The sequence below is a fragment of the Thermothielavioides terrestris genome, chromosome 1 (genome assembly GCF_000226115.1).
Source record: "Thermothielavioides terrestris NRRL 8126 chromosome 1, complete sequence".
Classification (NCBI taxonomy): Eukaryota; Fungi; Ascomycota; class Sordariomycetes; order Sordariales; family Chaetomiaceae; genus Thermothielavioides; species Thermothielavioides terrestris.
Genome location: NC_016457.1, coordinates 2,978,921 through 3,001,722, shown reverse-complemented (window position 1 = coordinate 3,001,722; position 22,802 = coordinate 2,978,921). Strand labels below are relative to the sequence as shown.

At 59.7% G+C, this 22,802-nt stretch overlaps 9 protein-coding genes across 9 annotated transcripts; 5 read left to right on the top strand and 4 right to left on the bottom strand.

The window, feature by feature from the left end:
- The first annotated feature begins 1 nt into the window (after window position 1).
- Window positions 2-2,217, top strand: THITE_2107826 (glycosyltransferase family 31 protein). The gene is made up of 3 exons (XM_003649280.1): window positions 2-226; window positions 326-944; window positions 1,007-2,217. The coding sequence occupies exons 2-3, from the start codon at window positions 327-329 to the stop codon at window positions 1,817-1,819; spliced, it is 1,431 nt and encodes a 476-aa protein (XP_003649328.1). The 5' UTR covers window positions 2-226; window position 326; the 3' UTR covers window positions 1,820-2,217.
- Window positions 2,218-2,310: 93 nt separating this feature from the next.
- Window positions 2,311-3,705, top strand: THITE_2073944 (glycosyltransferase family 32 protein; the record flags this gene model as incomplete). The annotated part of the gene is made up of 3 exons (XM_003649279.1): window positions 2,311-2,805; window positions 2,895-3,050; window positions 3,136-3,705. Exons 1-3 carry the CDS (start codon window positions 2,491-2,493, stop codon window positions 3,703-3,705), a joined length of 1,041 nt encoding a protein of 346 aa, XP_003649327.1. The 5' UTR covers window positions 2,311-2,490.
- A 1,103-nt stretch (window positions 3,706-4,808) lies between these two features.
- Window positions 4,809-9,046, bottom strand: THITE_162651 (glycoside hydrolase family 18 protein; the record flags this gene model as incomplete). The annotated part of the gene is made up of 9 exons (XM_003649278.1): window positions 4,809-6,285; window positions 6,346-7,056; window positions 7,155-7,343; window positions 7,425-7,542; window positions 7,744-7,935; window positions 8,026-8,150; window positions 8,226-8,578; window positions 8,613-8,788; window positions 8,858-9,046. 9 exons carry the CDS (start codon window positions 9,044-9,046, stop codon window positions 4,937-4,939), a joined length of 3,402 nt encoding a protein of 1,133 aa, XP_003649326.1. The 3' UTR covers window positions 4,809-4,936.
- An 837-nt stretch (window positions 9,047-9,883) lies between these two features.
- On the top strand, window positions 9,884-12,582 carry THITE_2125566 (uncharacterized protein; the record flags this gene model as incomplete). Its single annotated transcript, XM_003649277.1, has 5 exons — window positions 9,884-10,888; window positions 10,964-11,214; window positions 11,282-12,056; window positions 12,252-12,380; window positions 12,421-12,582. The coding sequence occupies 5 exons, from the start codon at window positions 9,884-9,886 to the stop codon at window positions 12,580-12,582; spliced, it is 2,322 nt and encodes a 773-aa protein (XP_003649325.1).
- A 61-nt stretch (window positions 12,583-12,643) lies between these two features.
- THITE_2107819 (uncharacterized protein) lies at window positions 12,644-13,165 on the bottom strand. The gene has a single exon (XM_003649276.1). It carries the CDS (start codon window positions 13,111-13,113, stop codon window positions 12,661-12,663), a length of 453 nt encoding a protein of 150 aa, XP_003649324.1. The 5' UTR covers window positions 13,114-13,165; the 3' UTR covers window positions 12,644-12,660.
- Window positions 13,166-14,250: 1,085 nt separating this feature from the next.
- On the top strand, window positions 14,251-15,499 carry THITE_2039986 (uncharacterized protein; the record flags this gene model as incomplete). Its single annotated transcript, XM_003649275.1, has 4 exons — window positions 14,251-14,790; window positions 14,891-15,074; window positions 15,153-15,266; window positions 15,354-15,499. The coding sequence occupies 4 exons, from the start codon at window positions 14,251-14,253 to the stop codon at window positions 15,497-15,499; spliced, it is 984 nt and encodes a 327-aa protein (XP_003649323.1).
- A 661-nt stretch (window positions 15,500-16,160) lies between these two features.
- On the bottom strand, window positions 16,161-17,915 carry THITE_2037555 (uncharacterized protein; the record flags this gene model as incomplete). Its single annotated transcript, XM_003649274.1, has 3 exons — window positions 16,161-16,887; window positions 16,977-17,443; window positions 17,511-17,915. The coding sequence occupies 3 exons, from the start codon at window positions 17,913-17,915 to the stop codon at window positions 16,161-16,163; spliced, it is 1,599 nt and encodes a 532-aa protein (XP_003649322.1).
- A 536-nt stretch (window positions 17,916-18,451) lies between these two features.
- On the top strand, window positions 18,452-19,434 carry THITE_2107816 (uncharacterized protein). Its single transcript, XM_003649273.1, has 2 exons — window positions 18,452-18,827; window positions 18,944-19,434. Exons 1-2 carry the CDS (start codon window positions 18,571-18,573, stop codon window positions 19,284-19,286), a joined length of 600 nt encoding a protein of 199 aa, XP_003649321.1. The 5' UTR covers window positions 18,452-18,570; the 3' UTR covers window positions 19,287-19,434.
- Window positions 19,435-20,779, bottom strand: THITE_2107815 (uncharacterized protein). Its single transcript, XM_003649272.1, has one exon. The coding sequence runs from the start codon at window positions 20,648-20,650 to the stop codon at window positions 19,583-19,585; it is 1,068 nt and encodes a 355-aa protein (XP_003649320.1). The 5' UTR covers window positions 20,651-20,779; the 3' UTR covers window positions 19,435-19,582.
- Between the last annotated feature and the right edge of the window lie 2,023 nt (window positions 20,780-22,802).

Here is a 22,802-nt window from a genome sequence, read left to right as displayed (position 1 = left end):
TCGAAGCGACAGGAGGTCGCATGATGACTGTTCTTGGGACGCGATTTAGCAGCGGGGCCTCTCCTTTCAGTCTTTCCAGAGGCATTCGGCGTTGTTGATATGGGACTGCGATTCCGATTACGCTTGTGTGCATGCAGTGCTCCACGACGCGGGCGCTTCTGCGGTCGCGTGAGCCCGAGACCGTGACACGCCGGCGGCCAAGGGACCGCCGGCGAACTATCTGAAGGTTCGTTCCCGGCGCCCGTCGGATTGCCGACTTCAGACATTTTTGGAGAGTTTTTGTACATTTTTTATATAAGTAAGGCTGACCTCTTTGTTCGGGCAGCATGACATCCACAGTCTTGTGGCAGCGCGTCGGGCAAGGCCCCCGTGTGAGGACCCGTCCCAGGCCCCGAGTCCGGCTGGGCCTGCGGTCCCTGTCATGCCTCGCTCTGGCCGTCTTTCTTTTCCTGTGGCTGGTTCTGCCGTACGACTCCGCCGTGCGGCTGGCTTTCCGGTTCAACTTCAAGAGACTCGAGGCTGCCTGGACGTCCCGGCCGAGTGAGCGTTGGGTTTACGCGCAGCCTCCTCCATCCCCAGTCAACTTCGATCTTGGCCGAGATGTGTTGGTCGTGCTGAAGACTGGGTATGGCACAAAGGACCGGGTCCCCGCCTGGTTCGACGCGCTAAGCAACGTGAATGCTTTTCGAGATGTCTTGATCATCGCCGATTACGAGGGCCAGGGCGCGCAGGGGGACGAAGACTATCCCTACTCCTTCAAGTACCGCGGCCAACGACTTCGGGTCCGAGATGGGGTGGCGCACTCCCTTCGCCATTTGCGCGCTCACACGTCTCACCCCAGGATCCAGAAATACGACGAACTGAGCGAGGCCATCTCTGAGGGCGATGAGGCGTTGGCTCTCCAACACTGCAAGTCGTTTGGCTGGGAACTGGACGCGATGAAGGTAGGCTGGTGCCGGGGATGTCCCAGCCTGCGTCTGCTGTCCACTACTAACCTGCTCGCCAGTTCATGTCCGGTCTCGAGATGGCGTTCCAGGAGTTCCCCGACAAGAAGTGGTACCTCCTGGTGGACGACGACACCTTCGTGATCCAGCCCTCGCTCAAGCCACTTCTCACACATCTCAACCCTAAACAGCCCCACTACCTTGGAAACGCGGTGGGCGATTTCAAGGCGCGGTTTGCTCACGGAGGATCTGCCGTCATCCTCTCGCAGGCAGCGATGCGCGCCCTGTTCAAGGACCCACGGGCGCTCTCCTCGGCTTATGTCGACTCGCTCGACGAGACATGGGGCGATCGGCTGCTGGCCAAGGCCCTGCTCAAGCTCGGCATCTACCTCGACGAGACCTACAGCCACCTGTTCAATGGCGAGCCGCCGCTGTTGAGCAAGATCCGCGCCGACCGGCTCTGCTCGCCCGTTCTTTCCTTCCACAAGCTGGCGTCGCCGGCCGCGATGAGGGAGCTCGGCGACCGCTTCCGGGACGTCAGCAAGCCGGTGCTGTGGAACGATCTCTGGGAGACATACGGGCACACGCCGCCGTGGAGGCAGCCGGGTGCGGATGCGGCGTTCCATCAGGATTGGGACCATGTCGGGGAGCCCGACGAATCGACGCTCACGGTCCGCGACGTCAGAACGGCCAAGGCTTGCAAGAAGCATTGCGATCGCCGGGCCCGCGCCTGCCTTGCCTGGTCTTGGGACCCCGAGACGCAGGACTGCCGCATCAGCCACTGGATGATCGTGGGCAGCGAAGCCCCCGGGCGCGTTTCCGGCGTCAATCTCCCACGGGCAAAGTATTTGGAGGCCAATTGTATCCTTTCTTGACGGGACCAAGATTTTTTTTTTCTTCCCAATCGTTGTCGAGGGCCAACATCAGCCCGTCGGCACACAACAACAACGACAACAACGGCGCCCCCTGGCTGATCAGGCAATGATCAGACCCCCCAGATTTCTGCCAGCTCCACAGTCACGTTACCTAATGTAAAAGGATTAACCAGAAGGATTTCCCTCGCGGGCCAGGCATGCAACGAAGCTTGGCATGCGGCTCGATCCGGACTCCGTCCAAGTTGATCATTGTACTACCCGAGGACGCAGTAAAGCTCTGGATGTTTCGATGATTGAAGATGGAGAATTACACGCCGCAATCGCGAGCTAAATTGATATGGGGTGCTGCCGACTGTGAGAACCCCACCATTGTAAGCTAACGCGGCCAATAAGAACAAGTGGCACTCCCACGCCTACTCGGCGCCGGCTGTTCACCACTGCAAGGGCCCCAGGTAGGAGGTCGGCGCCAGCTGGTGGCAGACCATCGCAACATCATCTCGAACCCCGCGATTCCTTGATTCCTCGATTCCCCCTGGCCGAGGTGCGCTTGGCGATGGCGCGCTGAATTACGGATGAAGATTGCGACTGCGACTGCGAGTGCGACTTCGCACCGACCCATGTGACCGCCGTCGTTGCTGCATCGCTGCTGCCGCCGGCGAACGAGCCCCGAAATGCGCATCCGGCTCCGGAGAGTGCCCCTCAGGAGAGCGCCCGTCCTGTGGGCGGTTGCGCTGCTGACCGTCCTCGCTTTCTCCATCTCGCGCTTGTCGGCCTCCGTGCACATCTTCTTCCGCCATGCCGGCATTGCCCTCACCCAGCCCCAGATCGCTGCGGCGCATCACGACAAGAACAGCGTCCAGCACGTTCCCAAGATCATCCACCACATCTTCCACAACTGGCGCGAGCCCGGGAACGACGCGCTGCCTCCCCACTGGGCCGAGACGCGGAAGCACTGTATGGAACTGAACCCGGACTTCGAGTTCAAGGTGTGTTCGGCCCGCCCCTCGTCCCGCCGGCCTGGGACTTGCTGCGGTGGTGGCGCACACTGACTGATGTTGTTTCTTCCGCTGCGCAGCTCTGGACAGATAACAATTCACGCGAGTTCATTGAGACCGAGTACGCCTGGTTCCTGCGGACATACGATGGCTATCGATATCCCGTGCAGCGGGTCGACGCGCTGAAGTACTTCCTGATGCTGCATTACGGGGGCATCTACCTCGACCTGGACAACGTTAGTCGCGCCTATCGTGTCTAAATGTCGCTTACCGTTACATCCACACCTCCCCCTGGCTAACCTCTTCTTCACCTTCTCCTAGACCTGCAAAGTCTCTCTGACGCCGCTGCTGTACTACCCCGCCTGGGTCACCGACGGCGCCCGCGGCGCGCTGAGCAACAACATCCTGGCCGCGCGCCCGCACCATCCCTTCTGGCAGCTCGTGACCGTCTCTCTGGCGCGCTACGACTGGAAGTGGCCGCTGCCGTACGTCTCCGTCATGTACGCCAGCGGCCAGTGGTTCCTGACGGCCATCTGGGAGCAGTACCACGCGCTGCTGCCCCGGCCGGCCCCGGGTGCGGGCCAGGACCAGAACCAGAACCAGGACCCGGCGCGGCCGCAGCCCCACGAGCACCGCCTGTACCGCGTCCTGATGGACGGCCGCCCCGGCGCCGACGAGTGGGTCTTCTTCGGCTGGGACGGCAGCGGCGGCACCTGGAACAACTGGGACAACCGCCTGTTCTGGTCCATCGGCCAGTACCCGCTCCTGTACCTGGCGGGACTGCTCGGCGTCACCGTCCTGCTGGCCTGGCTGGTCGTGCGGTGCGTGCGCAGGTACCAGAACGGCTACTCGCTGCTTCCAAGCGCGCGCCCCGTAAGTGACGCAGCCTAGGAGAGACCTTCGCTTGGCGGTTGCGGGCTGGGTGGTTGTTTGGGCGCAGCCGCGCACGCAACAGGTGGCTGTTGCGGAGGAGGGTGTGTGGAAGCTTCTGTGTACACGGAAATCCCTGGCACGCAGTCATGTGTTCCGTATGTATCCATATACCCGTGCGGTCGAGTGCCGGAAGTGCGTATCATGAATGGTTTTGCCAGTCGGCCGTGGACAGCCAGCGTCTAAATACCCAAAGCTGTCGCATATGGATCCCGGACACCCACAAAGCACACAGCCAGACACGCTGCGCTCATGGGTCCCCTGTCAGGCCTGCTCCCGCAGGAATATAGTGTAGATCCTCCGGGCCTCCCCCGGGCTGGGGGCCGAGGAGCATCTCACTCTAATTGGTAGTGTGGTGTATGTATGTACGGAATACATATATCTTCTTCCTTGCGTTCTGCATGGCCCTGCTCAGCTCCCTGTCGCAAAAAGCCCATTTGATAACGACTGAAGGGCCGCAGACAGGCGGAGAATGCCTCGCCTCTTAGCACCCATCTCTCTGTCGTCGAATTCACCTAGACATTTTCCATCGAACTCCAAGGCCGGCTAGTCTGTTATGTTGCCTACTGGTCCTGGGGTGATAGAGAAATGGTCCGCCCGCTGGCAGAAATGCAATGTGCGGTAGTTATCCGCAGTGTCTATGAGGTGGCGGTGGCGATGGATTGATATTCGTGCAGTGTTGGCTGGGAGCGATCGAAACTCGCGTCCGGGAGATGGAAACAATTCCATATTGCTAAGAGCTGTTCGTAGCCAGCTTGCGCTTGCGGTTTTCAGTCTTCTAGAGTAAGTAAGAGGCTTAGTCTGGCATGGCCAAGCCGCGTAGTGCTGCACTACAGGCTTGCTCAGGGGGAACGGTCAGTATACCTGCCTATTAACCAACCTACCTAGGGGTCGGACTGGCTGGAGAGGCTCAGGGTTTCAACTACGAACTTTTTCTGAAAGATCGAAAACATTAAGGGTATTGGCCCATCAAGTGAAGTAGCCGAATCAACTATGATGCGGATATGTCACCTGTCCATGCTCACCTGGATATAGCTAATGTCTGCGCTGTCTCCGTACTGCTTGCTGGCTAACTCCTCGAGGCTCATGGCCATGATCCAATAGCCTACTAATTAGGAATACGTGACAAACACAGTTCAGGGCAATGAACGCCTGCTTTCTCCTTCCATCCCACACCCCCTTCCCTGCCCCTTTACGTCGATCCAGACCCAGGCAGCACCGACGCGGGCGTCGCCGCGGGCAGGTGCAGCGACGAAGGCGCTCTCGGCGCCGGCTGCGCCGCGTGGTCCTCCCGCCGGCTCGCGTCGTCAGCAGCCGCCGCTAGCACGGGCACGGGCGTGGCCTCGGCGGGCGCCGCAGGCGGCGCCGTCCTGGGCGGCAGCAGCGTCAGCGCCGACTGCACGCCGGCGGCCCGCTGCTCGGCCCGGCACTCCGGGTCGCGGCACTTGACGATGCCGTAGTGCTCGCGCAGCTCGTCTTCGGTGATGCGCCGGCTCGAGTTGCCGTCGACGACGACCAGCTCCTCCGGGTCGACGAAGACCTCGACGCCGCCGTCGTCAGCCGCGCCGCTCCGCTTCCGGTTCCAGCCGGGGTGGTTGACCTTGCCCTGCGTGACGGCCGGCGGCGGCGGGTCCGGGTAGTTCGCCCTGCCGTAGGCCCGCTTGGCCTTGTTGTTGTTGTACCACGGGTCCTCGAGGAAGAGGGCGAAGCCCGGGTCGTCGATGAGCGTCGACGGCCAGCACGGGTTCGCGCTCAGGCCCCACGGGTCGCTCGGGTAGGACGGGGTGTTGACGAACTGCAGCTCCAGCACGTTGTACTGCGTGCGCAGCGTCGACGTCCACGACTCCCACGGCGGGCACGCGTTGTAGTCGTGGTTGACCATGCGCCGGTTCAGCGTCTGCACCGGCGGCGTGTCGTCGCACACGCCGTTGAACAGTTGGCCCGCCCCCAGGTTCTGCGCCCCGGGCAGGAAGCGGATCCACACAGCCGGCGCCCGCGACCCGTCGCGGCCCTGCCAGATGACGGCCGGCGGGAACTCGTCGCGCTCGCAGGCGAGGTTGGGCCCCTGCAGCCAGCCCTGGTACCACTCGCGGTGGTGCTGCTCGTTCCACAGGCCCGGGGCCGGGCGCGGCGGGCGGGCCGCCTTGGCCGTGCAGCTGAGCCGGCTGTTGTCGATCTGGTCCTCTGCCTGGAAGACGGAGGCGTAGTGCAGGCAGGCCTGCGGGTAGAGGGCGCCGTTGCACTGCCGCACCACCGGCGCGTTCCACGCCTCCTCGTGGATCTCGCGCGTGATGGTGCGCGTGCGGAAGTCGACCTGGCGCTTCCTCCGGCTGCACGACGACGCCGTCTTGGTCGACGCCGTCGTGTGGTCCGTCTTGGGCGGCGCCCGCGTCGTCGGCTTCTGCGTCGGCTTGTCCCACGTCAGCGTGTGCTTCTTGCCGAACACCTTGAACTCGGCCTTGCCGGCCTTCTCGATCTGGGTGGTGCACAGCTTGATCAGCGCGGGCGTCGCCGCGATCTCGGCGGCGTCGGCGATCTCGCCTAGTCAGTTGTCGTTAGCTTAAGTTGCTCCTCACGCCGCACCTCGAAGGAACCCCTTACCGATGATGGGGATGAGATCCTCGGCCAGCTCCAGCGGGGCCAGCAGGGCCGGCACGGCGACGCGGCAGAAGGCCTTGGCGGCGAGGTCGAGCGCGGCCTGCTCGGCAACTCCCTCAGCGGCGTCCTTGGCGGCGTCCTTGGCCTGCTTGGCGAGCTGGGCCATGGACGGCCCCGGCTTGAAGCCGGCGCAGCAGTAGCTCTGCAGGCCGCCGTTGCAGGTCTGGTCGACCTTCTTGTCGTGGTGGTTCGTGTTGCGGGCCATCTCGGTCTCGCCGTCGGCGCAGCCGCCCATGCAGCTCAGACCGGCGCCGCGCCATCCTCGCCACGTGCACTTGCCCATGTGCGAGCCGTCGCTGCAGCACAGGCTGCGGTACTTGCCCTTTTCGCACCGCTCCACCGTCGACACCTGCCCCGGCTGCCCGGACATCTGCGTCACCTCGAACGTGCCCCGCCGGCAGCCCGCGCCGCAGTCGCTCGTGTAGCACGCCACGTTGCTGGCCAGCGAGTCCGACGCCATCTGGTTCGCCGTGCTCTGCTGCTCGTTGGTCACGCCGTACGCCGCCCCCAGCCCGTTGTCCTGGCTCTGGTCGACCTGGTCCATCGCCCACACCATGGTGCCGCCCAGGCACCGCTGGTTGGCAAAGTTCCGCTTTTGCTTGAACGTGTCCTGGTCGTCGTACGAGACCCATTGGTTGCTGTCCCATGTGATCCCTGGTTCCTCACCGTCTGGTCAGCCATCACGTAAATTCACTATATCACAAAAGGGGGTGGATGGATTGGGGTCTTCAGGGATGGAGGTTCCACCGCACATTTCACGGCAGCCTTTTCGTCGTGGACGGGCTTCAGGTTGTTTGATTTGATGATGTCTTGGATCTCCTGCAAATTCAGAATCCCCGACGCGTCCGAGCATTTGCCCGCGTTGGCGCCCCCGCTGAACTGGCAGATGCCGTTGGGTGTGTTGCAGTTGGGGTCTTTGAGCGTGAATGACCGTCCGTACCCTGGAAGTAGGAAACGGGAAATTTGAACTAATTAGCGGCATGATCTTGGAGGATTGGGGCTGGCTGCAGGCGGTAACTCACAGCCCAGGCCCAGCACGACTTTCTTTGAGTCGACTCCTGCCCGCCACAGCAGGTCCAGGCCCATGTCGATCTCTGTCAGGTTTGTGTGGCACGCGAGGTAGGGCCCCAGGAACTTGGACTGGGCATCCCATGTTCCTGCAGCGAACGGTTAGCATCGGGCCGTCTCTCACACGATTCATTAACGGGATGGCGTAGAAACTGGTTGGATGGAGACATGCCGTGTAAGTCGTACTACGAGACCATGACACCATCAAAGTTAGCAACTGGTAATAAGGTGGACAAAACCTCTATTAGTGACGAGAACTGGGTTTCTTCGTACCGACATAAAGTTGAACCAGTCAACCGAGTCCTGCAGGCCCTTGACGTCGAAGTGCTGCAGGTACCAGTACGACGTGGGCAGAGTCAGCGTCAAGCCGTACTTGGACCCTAAGGCGGCGCGCATTTCCTTGACGAGCGTTACGTAGTTGGCCGTGTCGGCCTTCACGCCACCTCGGTCATCCGCGCCGGGATACTGCAGGTGTGCGTGTGCCTGTGTCAGTCGTCCGTCTCGCAAAGCTGGGTAGGAGACACAGTGATAGGGGGTTACGTGTCGCGAACTGACCTCCCAGTCAAGATCGACACCGTCGAATCCGTACGTGTCCATGAACTTGATGACGCCGTTGATGAAGGCCTTCCGATTGTCTGAGCTGCCCGCCATGTCGCTGAATGCCTTTCTGGTAGGGCCAGCTGAGAAGTAAGGGAAAGGAATACAAGTTAGTCAATTCTCCAACCCTCACATCCGGCGTCTTTGAAAAAACTCACGATCGGTAAACGCCCACCCGCCGACTGACACCCAGGTCTGCAGGCCTGAATACTTGGCCTTGAGCCCGGTGAAGCGGCTGTACAGGCTGGCCGCGTTGGAATCCATGGGCGTGATCTGAAACGTGGACGGGTCGAACGAGGCAAAGGCGAAGTTGACGTGCGTGAAGCCGTTGAGGTTGAGGTCCTCGGGCGAGACGGCGTCGCACTTGCGCGTGTTGGCCCACGTCTCGTAGTAGCCGATGGTGCGCTTGTTCGCCGAGCTGCCGCCGCACGACGGCCGGTTGACGTCGCCGCAGCCGCCGAAGCCGGCCTGGCAGCCCTTGCCACAAAAGTCGGATGTCGAGCCACAGAAGCTGAGTTGGGAGGGACTGTTAGTTTGAACCCCACCTCTCAGTAACGGTCTTATTGGAAAAGACTTGCCCAAATTGCGAGCAGCAGACGTTCAGCGGGCAGTTCTGCGATCCAGGGACGCCGTATTGGCCGCAGGACGCCTTGGCGTCGCAGTTGGAAGAGCAGTTGCCCGCTCCACACTCAGCGGGCGAGTAGCCACAAAGGCCCGTGTTCTGTGTTCCTGTTTTAGCAGGCTCCAGTCCCAAGTCCCCCTGAGGCGAGAGTAACTCGGTTAGACACACCTTGCTGCAGCAGGCGCCGTTGACGCATGGCGTCTGGTCGTTGCAGGTTCCGGTGGGCAGATCTCGAGACGAGAGGAGAGGCGTGGATGCGAGCCATGGTGATAGATTGTGCAACTGCTGGACAGAGAGGACAACCTGGATGAAGCTCGAGGCTACAAGGATAGCCCAGGAGAGGAAAGAGGACCGCATGGCGAGGAAGGCTGCGTTGGCCTGCGGACACGGGGCTTGACGAGACAGCCAGAGAGAACCCGAGAAGAGGATGGCAGAGTGCTGCCCATAAGTGAGCAACGGCCACGAGGGAAGCATAAATCAGGGCGTCCATCGAGATCCGACTACCTAGGTAACTTATTAGCCAAGTTGCTAAGTCCGAGCTGTTTGCCTTCACTGGCGCGTAGTAGTTACCTCGGACTCTGCGGCCAATATTTCCATGCGGGAATAAGCTGATGAGACCGCGTGAAGAGAGCAATATGAAGCTAGATGGTCCGTCGCGCTGATAATTGCTGACATATTAGGAAGGTAGGCACTTGACTTACACACTCGGCTAAAAAGCGACCTATCCGAGGCCCTCGATGCAAGGTGCCCGCGTCGATGGCACATTGTCTCGCTTACTATGCCGAACACCGGGCCAAGTCCGCGTCAACATCGCTAGGCTATCTCTATACAAGGTTACATCGCAATCTTACGATCTTACACTTTCGGACTGAGGAAAAGGCTTGGTGAAGCTTGATTCGACCGCGAGGAGTCCGAGAGTGCGGAACGCAGATGCGACGAGGGAAACGGGCGCCATCATCTCACCGAAGCGGCAAAAGATTCTTCTCGCGGCTCGGAGCCTCGGGAACAATGAGTATCCACGCTCGAGGCAGATGAGCACGAAGCGATATGTTGGTTATCCACTCCCCTCCCTGCCCGGCCCTCAGCGTACCCGGGTACTTATGCAAACCAGCGGGCCTTGGGGGGATAGATACGGCGACGAGGGTGAACCAGCGCCATCATTTTTGTCCCTAGTCCTCCACCAGACCATCCATGATGGCCGCGACAAAGCTGTCCGCGCTCGCCCTCGCGGCGGCAGCACTCCTGACGCCGGCCGCGCACGCCTTCAGTCTGTACCCAACCGTCAACGGGGATGCGCTGGCTCAGGCGCTCGGTATCAGCAGCGACTGTCTCGCCGCCTTGAACGAGACGGTCAGCTGCGACGACAGTCTCTTCTCGTGGACCGTCTCCGTTGACGACTACTGGTGGGAGGCCGACAACCTCACGACGCTCTGCACGTCGCAGTGCACCGCGTCGGCGGCCACCTGGGTGTCTGACGTGCTCTCCGGGTGCATCAACGACGACATCGTGATCCAGGGGAAGGCCGTGCCGGCGGCCTCGGTGGCGGAGCGCTTCGGCGAGGGCCTGGCCATCGCGTGTCTGCAGACGAGCCAGCCAGCCCAGGCGGACTCGGCCGGCTGGTGCATGCTCGAGAGCCAGAACTGGGTCGGCTCCGACGTCGTGCGTCCCGACTGCACGACCGACCCGACCGACCCGTCCTGCTCGGACCCGGCCAACGTCACGGCCGACAACGCCCGGCTGAGCAACCTGTACCCGGACTCGATGCTCTGCAGCGACTGCTTCCTGAAGCTGTTCAACCTGCGCCTGAGCTCCAACTACCTGCCGGACCACGACTACTCGGACTACCTCGTCGACCAGCTCCAGGACATCCAGGAAGTGTGCAGCAGCACTCTGGGCGCCATCAGCACGCGCGCCTGGGGCGGGTATCCGGATGCCACGACCATGGCAAGCAATGCGACGACCACGTCCGAGTTCACCAGCTCCGTTCCCGCCTCCACGACATCTACGACGACGACAGCAACGACCACGACGGTCGTGACCCCGACCCCGACGCAGTCGGGCATGGTGAACAACTGCAACAAGTTCGCCTTCGCCGTGGCCAACAGCACTTGCTTCGACATCGCACAGAACTACTCCATCACCCTCCAGGACTTCTACATGTGGAATGCCGGCGTCGGCGCTGACTGCCAGAACCTCTGGGTAAGAAGCCACGGCAATTTACCTAATCAATAAATAATGTGGCTCTGTGAACGCGCTGACCGCTGCTCTCCCAAGGCCAATACGTATTACTGCGTCGGCATCCAGCTGCCCCCTGGATTCTTCTCGTCGTCGGCATGCCAGACAGTCGACTTGACCGTGGGCTACTTCAAAGACCCGACGGCCAACTGCGAGTATCTGTCCCTGCTGTACAACGTGACGACGGGCGACCTGCTCCAAGCGACCCAGGATGACGCATGCTATTCGGACGTGCCGCAGTGCCTGCCGCCGCCGTGCCAGCTGGTCCAGGTAGCCAACGGATCGACATGGTGAGTTTCTCCTTTACTTAGACGCAACTGTCGTAGGGCGGGACCTCCAGCGCTGACCCGCAAAAAGCGACGCGCTGGCCTCGTCTTTCTCCACCTCCGCGCTCAACGTGACCACGCAGATGTTCCTCTCCTGGAATCCCAACATCATCGGGCCGTGCGAGAACCTGACGGCAGGCCAGTACGTGTGCGCGGACAACCCGGGCGGGTCGTACGCGCCGCCGGCGCTGGCGCCGCCAGACGTCGGCGCGGGCGGCCAGGAGCGCGGCGGGCCGGGCGGGTGGGACCCGACGGCGATCACGGGCACGCCGTCGCTGATCGTCACGACGGGGCTGAACATCAACCCGACCGCCGCGCCGCAGCCCACGCAGCCGGGCATCGCGGCCGGCTGCACGGCCTACAGCCGGGCCGCCGCCGGCGACACGTGCGCCTCCTTCGCCGCCAAGAACGCCGTCGCCCCGGACCAGCTGTACGCCTGGAACCCCGTGCTGGGCGCCGGCGGCGCCGACTGCGCCACCGAGTTCTGGGCCGGGTACTACTACTGCGTGGCGGCGTCCGGCACCGGCACTGGCACCCCCACCGCCACTCCAACAACAACAACAACGATTCCAAGCCAGCCCGTGGTGACGGCGCCCGGGCCGACGCAGACGGGCATCGCGCCGACTTGCAACAAGTTCGCCGTGGCGAACGCGGGCGACACGTGCGACGCGTTCGCCCGCGCGAACGGCATCACGCCGGCGCAGCTGTACGCGTGGAACTCGGTGCTCGGGCCCAACGGCGAGAACTGCGCCACGTCTTTCTGGGCGAAGGAGTACTACTGTGTCGGGGTGAGCGGGGCGGCGAAGGTGCGGCGGGAGGATGGGGCGGCGCAGGCGTGGAGGAAGTATATACGGGGAGTTGAGTAGGGCAGTGATGGGGTGGTAGTATGTACGGAAGTGATCGGCTTCATGTAGTCAAGAGTACTGTGCAGTAATGGTGGTGGTAATCCCTACCCTTGAACCCTCAAGTACACCAGTAACCCCTGAATCGACCACCACCAGCCGCCCCCTTCAGCCGCGCACTTCCTCCTCGTCCCAGGCAATCATGGCGGCCCTGCACTCCTCGGCGCGGAAGTTGTCGGTGCCCCACCCGTGGTCGCGGTAGATCTGGCGCGCCTCCTCCTGGTCGAGGTCCTCGTGGCCGGTGGGCGGCCGGATCTTGAAGCGGTAGGGCGTCCGGCCCGGGATGGCGATCCAGTACAGCGAGCGCAGCTTCTCGGCCCAGTCCGCGATCAGCTCGACGAACGGCCGCGTCTCGTACTTGGTCCACCCCAGGCCCGTGCTCCAGATCTCCTCCGGCACCATCGGGTCCGGCCCGCCCAGGAGGCTGTAGTCCGTGGCCATGCCTGCCGGGCGGAGGGAAACATACATTCCGTTGTCAATAATCATTGATTGCGACCTATGTGGGCAACTAGAGTGGTATGTAGTACATACCGGTGTCGACATCGAGCAGGATATAGCGGCCGTAATTGAAGCCCTCTGTGAGCGACACAACGTTGCTCGGCAATTTCTGGCCGGCCGGCTCCAGGCCGGTCAGGTTGAGCGCGCCGTACTGCTCGAGAAAGGAGTAGACGCGGTCGCTGCGCCAGTCGATGGGGAGCGTCTCGTAGTTGACCTCGAAGTCCCTGCTCGTCAGGTAGGGGATGTGGCACAGCAGGTCGACGGCGGCATCCGACTTGCCGAGCCGGCGGAACTTGGCTCGGTCTTCCTCGGGCCAGCCGTCCGGCTCGGGCGGCGTCGCGATGACGTCCTGCGGGAGGTAGGGGAGTTCGGCGAGCAGCTTGTAGTAGGAGAGCAGCCCCGCGGCGACGGCGTCCCGGTGTGGGGAGATCGATGGCGCTGCGTCTCCGCTTGGCGCGGCCATTTTGGGTGGTGGTGGCAGGGTGCAAGTGGGTTGTTGATTTGAAAAGTAACTAGAAGAGGAAATGAGGTGAACCGAATAGGATAACTCATAGGCGGTGCAAGACGATGGGTCCTTGAGCGTGGCATTTTTTTGGGCGGGGTAATCCTTCAGGTATCTTCTCGAATTAATTGATCCTCTACCTAGTTACTTGCTTTTTGCATGTCTCCTCAACGGAGGAGAGCAACACTACACGTCTTCCGGATCATTGAGGTTGAAACAAGGATACAAACAATCATTTCGGGCTCGAATCTCGTGATTGCTATGTACGTATTCCGTACAGTTGCCTGGTTGCCAAACTGGGGACGCAGAATCGCACCAAGTGGGACTGGCGGCTTAACTCCGTTATGACCGGAGCGAAGATTCCCGAGCCTGGCAACTCTATTCCGTTCAAATGGTTACATGAACGGGCTGTTGGACCACTGAGCTAAAATGTTTGGGTGCCCCGTTTGTTGTTATTGGGACTTAGCTCAGTGCCGTTATGTTCTGACACGGGCCAACCTGCGTCCTGTTAGCCGCAGGTCCCCCATCGCCAGCATCAACTATTCCGGACATTTCTCTCAAGTTGGTTACGTACCCGGCTGTGAAGAGTACATTGAGACGCATTCTCCGATCCTTCGGCGTTAAGAAGCCCTAGTTGCAACCCAATATTCCCTTTGCGAATTCGAATGTGTATGTACACGGTTGCATACGAAACATTTGGGGGCGAAGCAGCCAGGCGATTTTCTCGTGCATCTACTATGTACTGAGGACATACGTAACGTTGGCGACCTAAACTTAACTCCTCAGGCTTAACTCCGACGGTCCCGTCCGTCCCGGCCCGGTTCATGTGAATCAGGTAGAAGCATTGCGCGGCATGCTTCGGAAAGCCCGACGGAACTTTTGATGCCTCTCAACCAACACGGTTTTAATTATCAAACACTGAAAAGCATCAAGATGATCAAGTATAAAAGAGGCTCCCTCGCTCCCCACGCAATGCGCTCCGATCACTCGCTTCGTTCGATCGAACAAGTTTTTGGCTAGACTCAGGATCTCGACTGCTGCTTTACCTCAACTCGGCTCTTTACAAGACCGTATCATCTTAGATCGCCACCTTTCGCCATGCCTTCGCAGGACAACGCCCAGACCACCGGCTCCGAACTTGTCCAGGAACTTGCCGACATCATCAAGGGCAAGGTCATCCTGACCACCGGCGTCTCGCCCGGCGGGCTCGGGGCTTTCTTCGTCGAGGCCATCGCGGCCGCGAACCCGGGGCTGCTGATTGTCGCCGGCCGTAACCTCGACAAGGTCCAACAGACCGTCGACAACTTGGCCAAGTCCCATCCGGGCGTCAAGACCCGCCCCCTGCGCCTGGACCTGATCTCCCTGGCCGCCGTACGCGAAGCCGCGGCGGAGGTGAACGCGTGGGATGACGTCCCCTTCATCGACGTTCTCGTGAACAACGCCGGCGTCATGGCGACCCCGTACGCGCTGTCGCCCGACGGCGTGGAGAGCCAGTTTGCCATCAACCACCTCGGCCACTTCTTGTTTACCAACTTGATCATGGGCAAGCTCCTGGCCGCCAGCAAGCCGAGGGTGGTCAACGTGAGCAGCGACGGGCACCGGCTCAGCCCCATCAGATTCGACGACTTGAACTTTCACGTACGAACACACCCCCCTCCCCCCTCCCAGGCATCGAAAACCGACTTCCTAGCTGAAAGACGATTTTTGTATGATTATTGCTGACGCGCGGCAACCGCAGGGCGGCGAGACCTACAACAAGGCCCGGGCGTACGGCCAAGCCAAGACGGCCAACATGCTGATGGCGCTCTCCTTGGCCGAGAAGCTCGGCAAGAAGGGGCTGCAGGCCTACAGTCTGCATCCCGGCGTCATCCACACAAACCTGGCGAACCATCTAGACTGGAATGTGGATTTTGAGGCACTCCGTACGCTTGCTCCCTGACCGACGCAAAATCAATGCACGACCCCAAGCCCGAACTAACACCAGCACACTCATGCACCAGACGCCGAGGACAGAGCCCAGGGCCACCGGCAAGGCTGGGAGGGCTTCAAGTTCAAGACGCCCGACCAGGGCATCGCCACGCACGTGTTCGCCGCTTTCCACCCGAGCCTGGAAGGTGAGTGGGAATTGGCGGTTCATCGCGGATTATCTCGCCGTACCCAACTGGACAGGTAAGCCCAAGTTACTGACCTTGGACTTGGAGCAGACCACAACGGCGCCTACCTCCAGGACGCCCGCGTTGCCGATCCCTGGACCGACACGGTCCTGCCCTGGGGCACCAGCCCGATCGAGGCGGAGAAGCTGTGGAGGCTGAGCGAGAAGCTGGTCGGCCAGGAGTTCAAGTACTGAGTGGGGTTAGGAATTTGCATGCCGGTCCGTCTTGTAGAGATCACCAGTCCCGTATTTTACTCTCTGTCGGGACCCTTTCCGAGATTTGCGAGTGGATCGCATGTAGCCGTCGTGTTTTAGTGTTCTAGACTTTAGCGACAATCTCACTGCTCTCTAGATAATTTCCACTCTCGTAGCGTGCTTCTGTTGCTCGCCGCTACTATGCCCAGCCAAGCTGCGTGACAAACCACTCGCGCGAACCGAGCGCCTTCATTGAATCGACTCGCGTTTTCCGTGATTGATAATACACACACGGCCCACCTAAACTCAAGATTTAAGTATATTACCATACATACAGAGTAGCGAGCCTGAGCCCTCAAACCTCCCAGCAACCTGAGCCCGGGATATATCGTAGCCAATTCATGAGCGGGGAATCACTGCCGGAGCAAGCAAAACACAAGAAGACAACATGACGCCTGCCCACCAAACGCCGACCCCATCACCCGTTTCTGCCCGCACCTGTTTGAGCGCGGGCATCCATACCTTTCTCTATCCACACACAGACTTTTCACTCACCACAACATGCTACAACCTACCCTACCAGCCCACTCCCAGCCGGGGATCGGGAAAAAAGGGGTGGTGGAGAAGTACGAGGAGAGCTAGGACCGAAAAAACGCAAAGCTCAGAACTCGCCGTCGCCGCCACCGCCCAGCACGCCGGCGGCCCACAGCCCGACCAGCCCCCACCAGCTGACCTTCCAGCCGCGCCACAACCCATCGAGACCCTGCCCGCGACGGTACACCGTCTCGGCCACGGTTGTCGTCGTCGTCGTCGTCGTCGGCGGCGGCGACGCGGCCTTGCCCTTCTTCGGCCCCGAGCCAGCCGCTCTGCTGCTACCGCCGCCCGCCACGGCGTGCGAGCCCTCCTCGTAGACGATCGCGTACATGGTGCCAAACACGCCATCGTACCTGCCAACGGGGACAACCGTCTCCAACTCGCCGCCCGCCGCGGAGGCGGCCGGGGCCGCAGCCGCGCTGCCAAGCCTCCTGCCGCCGCCGCCGCCGCCCTGCGCCGAGCTCCCCGCCGCTTCCAAGGCGGCGCGGTAGGCCGGGTCGGCGAGGACGGCGGCCTGGCCGCGGCGCAGGACCGTCTCGAGCGGCAGCTTGAGCAGCAGGGCGACGGTGGAGGCGCAGAAGCGGGCGGCCGAGAAGGTGGTCGGGGCGAGCTCGCGGTCGAGCAGGAAGTGCGAGCGCAGGACGAGCGGCGTCGACAGCGTCAGCAGCGGGTGCACGAGCGCGTGCAGCACCGTGGGCGCCACGAGCGCGCGCGGGCACAGGTACGACGGCAGGCTGCGCAGCGCGGCGAGCGTGCGCCGCGGCAGGCGCGAGGTCGTCGGGGTGATGACTAGGCTAGCACGTGTGGAGGAAGGTTAGTTCGGGTTCGGAAGGGAGAAAAGGGGGATAAAATTATGACAGGAGGGAAGTGGGAAGAGTCCTACCATGTGCGGATGAGGTCAAGCGGCGAGAGGATCAGGCTTGTTGTGACCGCGGCGGCAGCAGCGACGAAGAGGGACGCCCACGGGTACGGGGAAGCGAGGTCGACAAGGCGGTCCATGTCGTTTTTGACGCCGATGTCGGGTACGTTGAACAGTGCGCTCAACAGGCTGCGCGACCAGTTCTCGAGCAGGGACTGGAGGACGGAGTAGATAAAGGTCGCGTTGGAGCCCTTCCACACGCCCCAGGCGCCTTCTTTCTGCCAGACCTGCGCAATGACCTCTAATACCGAGTCTGGCGACCGTATGGCTAGCTGGTGCGCGGGTGCTGGTCGCGCGGACTGTCGTGGAGACTGGGCGCCCGGATGGCGCTGATTCCTCGAGCGCGAGAGTGTCGGGGAGGGGGTTCGGGGCTGATTTGAGGTGAAGAAGGCCGACTCATCCAGGTCCGAATCGGAATCGAATTGGGCATCCTAGCGAGCTATCAGTTGGGGGGGTCTTGATGCTGCTTGCCCAAGGGTGTGCGAGACAGCTGCCTACCTGCTCGTCATAGGCGTGTATCCGCTGGCTGGCCTGTCTCTGTCGCGCCTTCTCGGCTGCTTCCGCCGCTGCCGCGAGCCCTCCGGGGTCGTCCTGGACCCTGACCTGCATGATGGTCTTGGCGACCTCAAAGGGCTGGGCCATCAGCACGGACGTGTACTTCCATAGCAGCTCGTCCAGCAGTTCCTTGACCGTCTGCACGACCGAGGGCGAGGGCTCGGCGATGTAGTCTTTGTAGTCGAGGTCGGAGAAGATGTCGCGCGCCTTGGACGCGTACCTGCCGGTCGAGTTGGCTTGGGAAAAGGCGCGCGGGCCCGGGGTCGGCAGGGCCTCGGGCGGCTCGCCAATGGTCGGCGGGATGTAGTAGGGTCTCAGGGGGTTGACCCCGTCCTGGTGGCTCGCCATGGTGTCCCGCGTGTGCATGTGCGTGAGCGCGTGCGCAGGACCATGACACAAATAAACGTCGCAATCCGCACCGTCGTCCCGGGGTCCGGGCGCGCTTCCGGGTGTGCGAGCGTGCGAGGGTCCTGGGAGAAGCTGGTGTGGAGAGCTTCAGCGATGATTTTGACGTTGCTCGTGCATGATGCATGACGAGAGCTCGGCGCGATAAGATGGACTGGGGGAAACTTTCGATGCACCTCGCACCCGTGCGTCATGCCGCATATTGCATAAGCGAGGCGCTGATAAGATCAAGGATGCTGACAACGCCCCATCAAAGTCTCTTAGACGGAGGTATCGGAGCTCGGATTCGCCTCCGGCGGATGCTGATCTTCGAGCCATCTCGATGCATTGAACTCGGGAAGTTGCGAGCGGTCTCTCATGCTCTAGTACACAGTATTGAGCATAAGGAGGGAGTTGCGGTGTGTTTGTTGTGTCTCGGTTTCCTGCCTCAATCGGTCATTGTTTGTTTTTTTTTGCGCGGGCTCCCGATCGTCCGCATCGACTTTCTTGCTTGCACCCCAACGAACACACGAGAGCGTGAGCTCCGGTCCGCCGCCACGCTCCATTGCTTCCCCCCTTCTTCTCCGTTCGCCGCAGCAGGCCCGAACACGCCGTCGACATGTCGACTCCCAAACTGCTCGCCCAGACTCTCCCGAGCCTAAGACTAGCCACCAGACGCACCGCCCCGTCGATTGCTCGGCATGTAGTACGGTGTTACACTGCCGCCAGCGCCGCTCCAAGGCCGGCTCCTCCGGCCTGGTCTTCACAGCCCCCAATACGCCGCTCGCTCTGGTCCGCCGCTTTCCAAAGTCGACCGTTTTCCGTCTCAACCGCCGTCTCCCACGGTCATATCCAGCCCCCGAAACCTGGTGAAGAGTATGGCGGCCCAGCTGTCTCCCCCTCCCCCTCCCTTCCCCCTCCCCCTCCCTTCCCCCCCCCCCCTTCCCCCCTCTCCGAACGTACCCACACTGTCCTGCTGACCGCACCGCCAGGCTGTACGTCACCTTCATCGACAAGGAGGGCGTCGAGCACAAGCTCGCCGTGTCCAAGGGCGACAACCTGCTGGACATCGCGCAGGCCCACGACCTGGAGATGGAGGGCGCGTGCGGCGGCTCCTGCGCGTGCTCGACCTGCCACGTGATCGTGATGGACCAGGAATACTACGACCGGATGCCCGAGCCGGACGACGACGAGAACGACATGCTCGACCTCGCGTTCGGGCTGCAGGAGACGAGCCGGCTGGGCTGCCAGGTCGTCATGACGCCCGAGCTAAACGGCCTGCGGGTCAAGCTGCCGGCCATGACGAGGAATCTGCAGTCGAGCGACTTCAAGTGATGGCCCTCCTTCCGGCGGGGCTGTTTTCTCTTTTCTGCGGCTGGCGTTATGCGCAAATGCGGGCGGGAGACGGGGAAAGTGTGTATAGAATACCAAAAGCATGGCCTGGACTTGGCTTGGGGGCAGGAAGGATGTACGCCATGTTTTGCCGCGAATCTGTACGACATTTGAGGGGCATCCTTGCATTCAACTGATGAATGTACCTGTAACAACAACTCGCACGCACTCTCGGGGGGGTGCTGTATATAGACAGACGAACACGCACTCTGCTCCGAGAACCAATACGTGTGTGTTTCTTACGCCTCCTCCAGACCGCCCTTTTTTAACCCGCCTCCGCCGCTGGCGATCAAGTCCAGGAACCCCTTCCGGCTCATCTCGTTGATCTTCTCCTCCTTCCTCTGGGCGCCGACCAGCCCCTCCCTGCGCGCGGCGCGCTCCGCCTCGGCGGCCTTCACCTGCGCGGCCCGCACGGCGTTGAACAGCTTGACGACGCCGCGCTGTGCGACCTTGCGCAGCCTGCGCTCGCGCTCGAGGATCTGGGCCGTCGTCTCGGCGCCCTCCTCGGCCGTCTCCTCGATCTCGCCCGTGCGCAGGTTCAGCGTGCGCGTCTTGCTCGCCACCAGCACGTCGCGCACGCGGCCCTTCTCCATGGCCAGCCGCTTCTGCTCGCGCAGCCGCCGCCGCGCCTTGGCCTCGAGCGCCGCGTCGGCCGCCGCCCGCGCCTGCTCGGCCGCCGCCGCGCTGCGCGCCACGATCGGGTCCGCCCGCCGCGACGTCGGCAGCTTGGAGGAGAGCATCTTGGAGATGGACGTCGCGAAGGCGGCTGGGTCGTTGCGTTTGGATTTGGGACGGCGGCCTGCGCCACCGCCGCCGCTGGTGGTTGGGGTCTGGGAGTCGCCGCTGTGGCTGTGGCTGGCTGCGTCGGAGATGGAGTCGCTGTCGTCATCGTCATCGTCATCGTCGCCATCGCCGTCCGAGGCACTGTCCTTTGCGGAAGAGGCGCCGTCTGATTCGGGAGCGTCTCTGGCGATAAATGGTTTTGTTTGGGATCCTTGCGTCGGCTTTTGTTGAGACTTGAGAGCGGGTTTCCGTTTTGAGGATGGTTCTCGTTCAGACGGCAGATCGGAATCTGAATCGGATGCTGAGGAGGCCGACGAGGCGCCATCGTCTACTTCGATATTGTCTAGGTCCTCGTCCTCCGAATCCAGGAGATTAGCGGGCACGGAGGTGCCTTCATCGTCGCTGGCCGATTCCTCGGAGCTGCTGTGGTACGCCGCCAGCTTTCTTTGCTTCTTGGTCGGCCGTGTTGCGCTGCCCTTGGGGCCGTCGCTAAACGAGCGCTTCTTCACTGCTGAGCCAGCCATGGTGTGGTCTGTGGTAATCGTCCAATTGCTGTTAACAGATGCAGAAAGGGAAGCTTGGTCGTCGCCATGGAGCCGTTGGATGCACCAGCGCGCCCCAAATTTTTGGCGGTCAGCGACGGCAGTTCAACGCCCCGCATCCCACTATTCCGCACACTACCGGGTGGACTATGACGTTACGTAACTTCGAAATACATAAGGTACTACCGCAGCAACGCAGATCGGATTCAGCAAGGTTGCAGATAGGATATCTTTCCAGGTTAGTTAATTACAGAACTTGCTGTTTCTGGCCGCCGACTATGGCACGCCGTTGCCGCTATCTATCTTTTCTTGGGTTTAGACAGTGCGAGACTACACAGTAAGCCACAGCTGTCCTGCAGTGTCCGAGCCCGATGGCGACTGGAACTCTTGGCCAAGACAATAGGTTGAGCTACCCCTGACGACGCCACAGAGCCGATACAGCTGGACTAAAGGACTACCTACCCGCCTGGACAGACAGGAGGCTCACCGCGGCGAGGAGAATTTTCCTCTTTTTCCTCTTCCCTCTTCAAGCTTTGTTTTCGCGGAGAGAGTCGTCATCAGATGGTTGCAATACACTCCTAAGACTGTTCAAACAGCTAGGTAATCGGTTTGTACATACCTCACAGCGGGCTACCTACACTAGTCCTCTTCCAACCAATTAGGTTCATTAAAGTGCAGATATTCCATGTATAGCCCAACCATGCTCCACCCTGGGTTCAGCGATCAACGTGCCTCGCAAAGCCACCTACTATCACGTCAGGGGTAAGGGGCTCAGAGCTTGGCAGAGCGCACTGGCCATAGTTTCCCCACTCCTAGATATATATATACCACGCTCTGTTCAGTCCTTAGCTTTCTTTTATACTAGAACAACGCACTCTCTTTGCATTCCAATGCTCTATTATAATCCTACTATTGAATTTATACCTCGTAGCTCGCTATAGTATATTAGTTATAAGCCTAGACGCTCTATAATTATATATAGTAAGAAACCTATAGTAAGCTCTCTCTCTCTCTCTCTTTCTTATACTCTATATCTTGATATAGCTATTACTAAGAGTAATATAACTATTATACTCTAGTCCTATATAGATTAGACTAAGTAGTTTATAGAGCTTAAGATCTTAGCTCTAAGTAATAGTATTTAGAACAAATATAATCTAGGTACTTTTAACGAACTATAGGATAAACGACTAAAGGTTCCTATAAAGAATAATATAATTAAAGAGCTTTATAAGAAGTATACTAAGGCATTAGGTATTCCTTTAGAGTAAGCCCTAGCTTCTATTAAATAAGAGATTACTACTAAGTTCAAAGCTATATATAAGGACTACCTTATATTCTCTACTATCTAGGAAAGTAGAGTTAAGTTATATTCGCTTATCAACTAATAGATTATATACTCTATTTATTAGCCTTTATTTAATACTATATATATTGCTATTATAAATATTAACTTTAATAATATTTAAACTTTTATCTATAAGCTCTATAAATAGCTAGCGCCTATCAATACTCTCATTGAAGATATAGCTATTCGTTAGTATATAATAGTACTATAAAAAGCTTATAGAGTAGGTATTAACCTATATAAGTAGTACCACTCTTAGAACAAGGTATATCTATATATAAAGAGCTTCGATATCTTTAAGGTCGTTAGACCTAGAGCTTCTAAGCACTTTATCGAGGTAGTCGGTCACTAGATTGCCCTAGACTAGGCTCACTACTAGCTCTTTAAAATCGAGGTACTTAAAGCTAAAGGGCGTCCAATTCTTACTCTTAATAAGCTAGACGCTCGCCTTAGTATTTAGATTGATAATACCTACTCTAAAGAGCTTAGCTATAGTATATTTACCTCTTTAAAAGTAGTTTAAAGCAATAGTTCTTTAGATAGTATAGGCTTTTATAGTTTAAAGCTCTACTTATACCTCTATAAAGCTAATAGCAAGTATAAGTAGAAGCTAGTAGACTACTAAAGTAGTTTCTTTAGACTATAATCTCTAAGGTAGAGAAAGGCTATTATAAGCTCTTAGAAATATAAATTATTAAAATTAGAGAGCACTTTAACGAACTAAAGTAGTATTCTCTCTAAAAGAGCTTTTAAAAGCGGTATAGCCCTAGCTCTATAGAGTAGAGG

Coding starts and splice junctions, on each gene's coding strand:
- THITE_2107826 (XM_003649280.1), top strand. CDS start 327: ATGACATCCACAGTCTTGTGGCAGCGCGTCGGGCAAGGCCCCCGTGTG. Junction 945..1,006: donor GGGAACTGGACGCGATGAAG/GTAGGCTGGTGC, acceptor CCTGCTCGCCAG/TTCATGTCCGGTCTCGAGAT.
- THITE_2107819 (XM_003649276.1), bottom strand. CDS start 13,113: ATGGCCGCGCCAAGCGGAGACGCAGCGCCATCGATCTCCCCACACCGG.
- THITE_2107816 (XM_003649273.1), top strand. CDS start 18,571: ATGTCGACTCCCAAACTGCTCGCCCAGACTCTCCCGAGCCTAAGACTA. Junction 18,828..18,943: donor CCCCCGAAACCTGGTGAAGA/GTATGGCGGCCC, acceptor CCGCACCGCCAG/GCTGTACGTCACCTTCATCG.
- THITE_2107815 (XM_003649272.1), bottom strand. CDS start 20,650: ATGGCTGGCTCAGCAGTGAAGAAGCGCTCGTTTAGCGACGGCCCCAAG.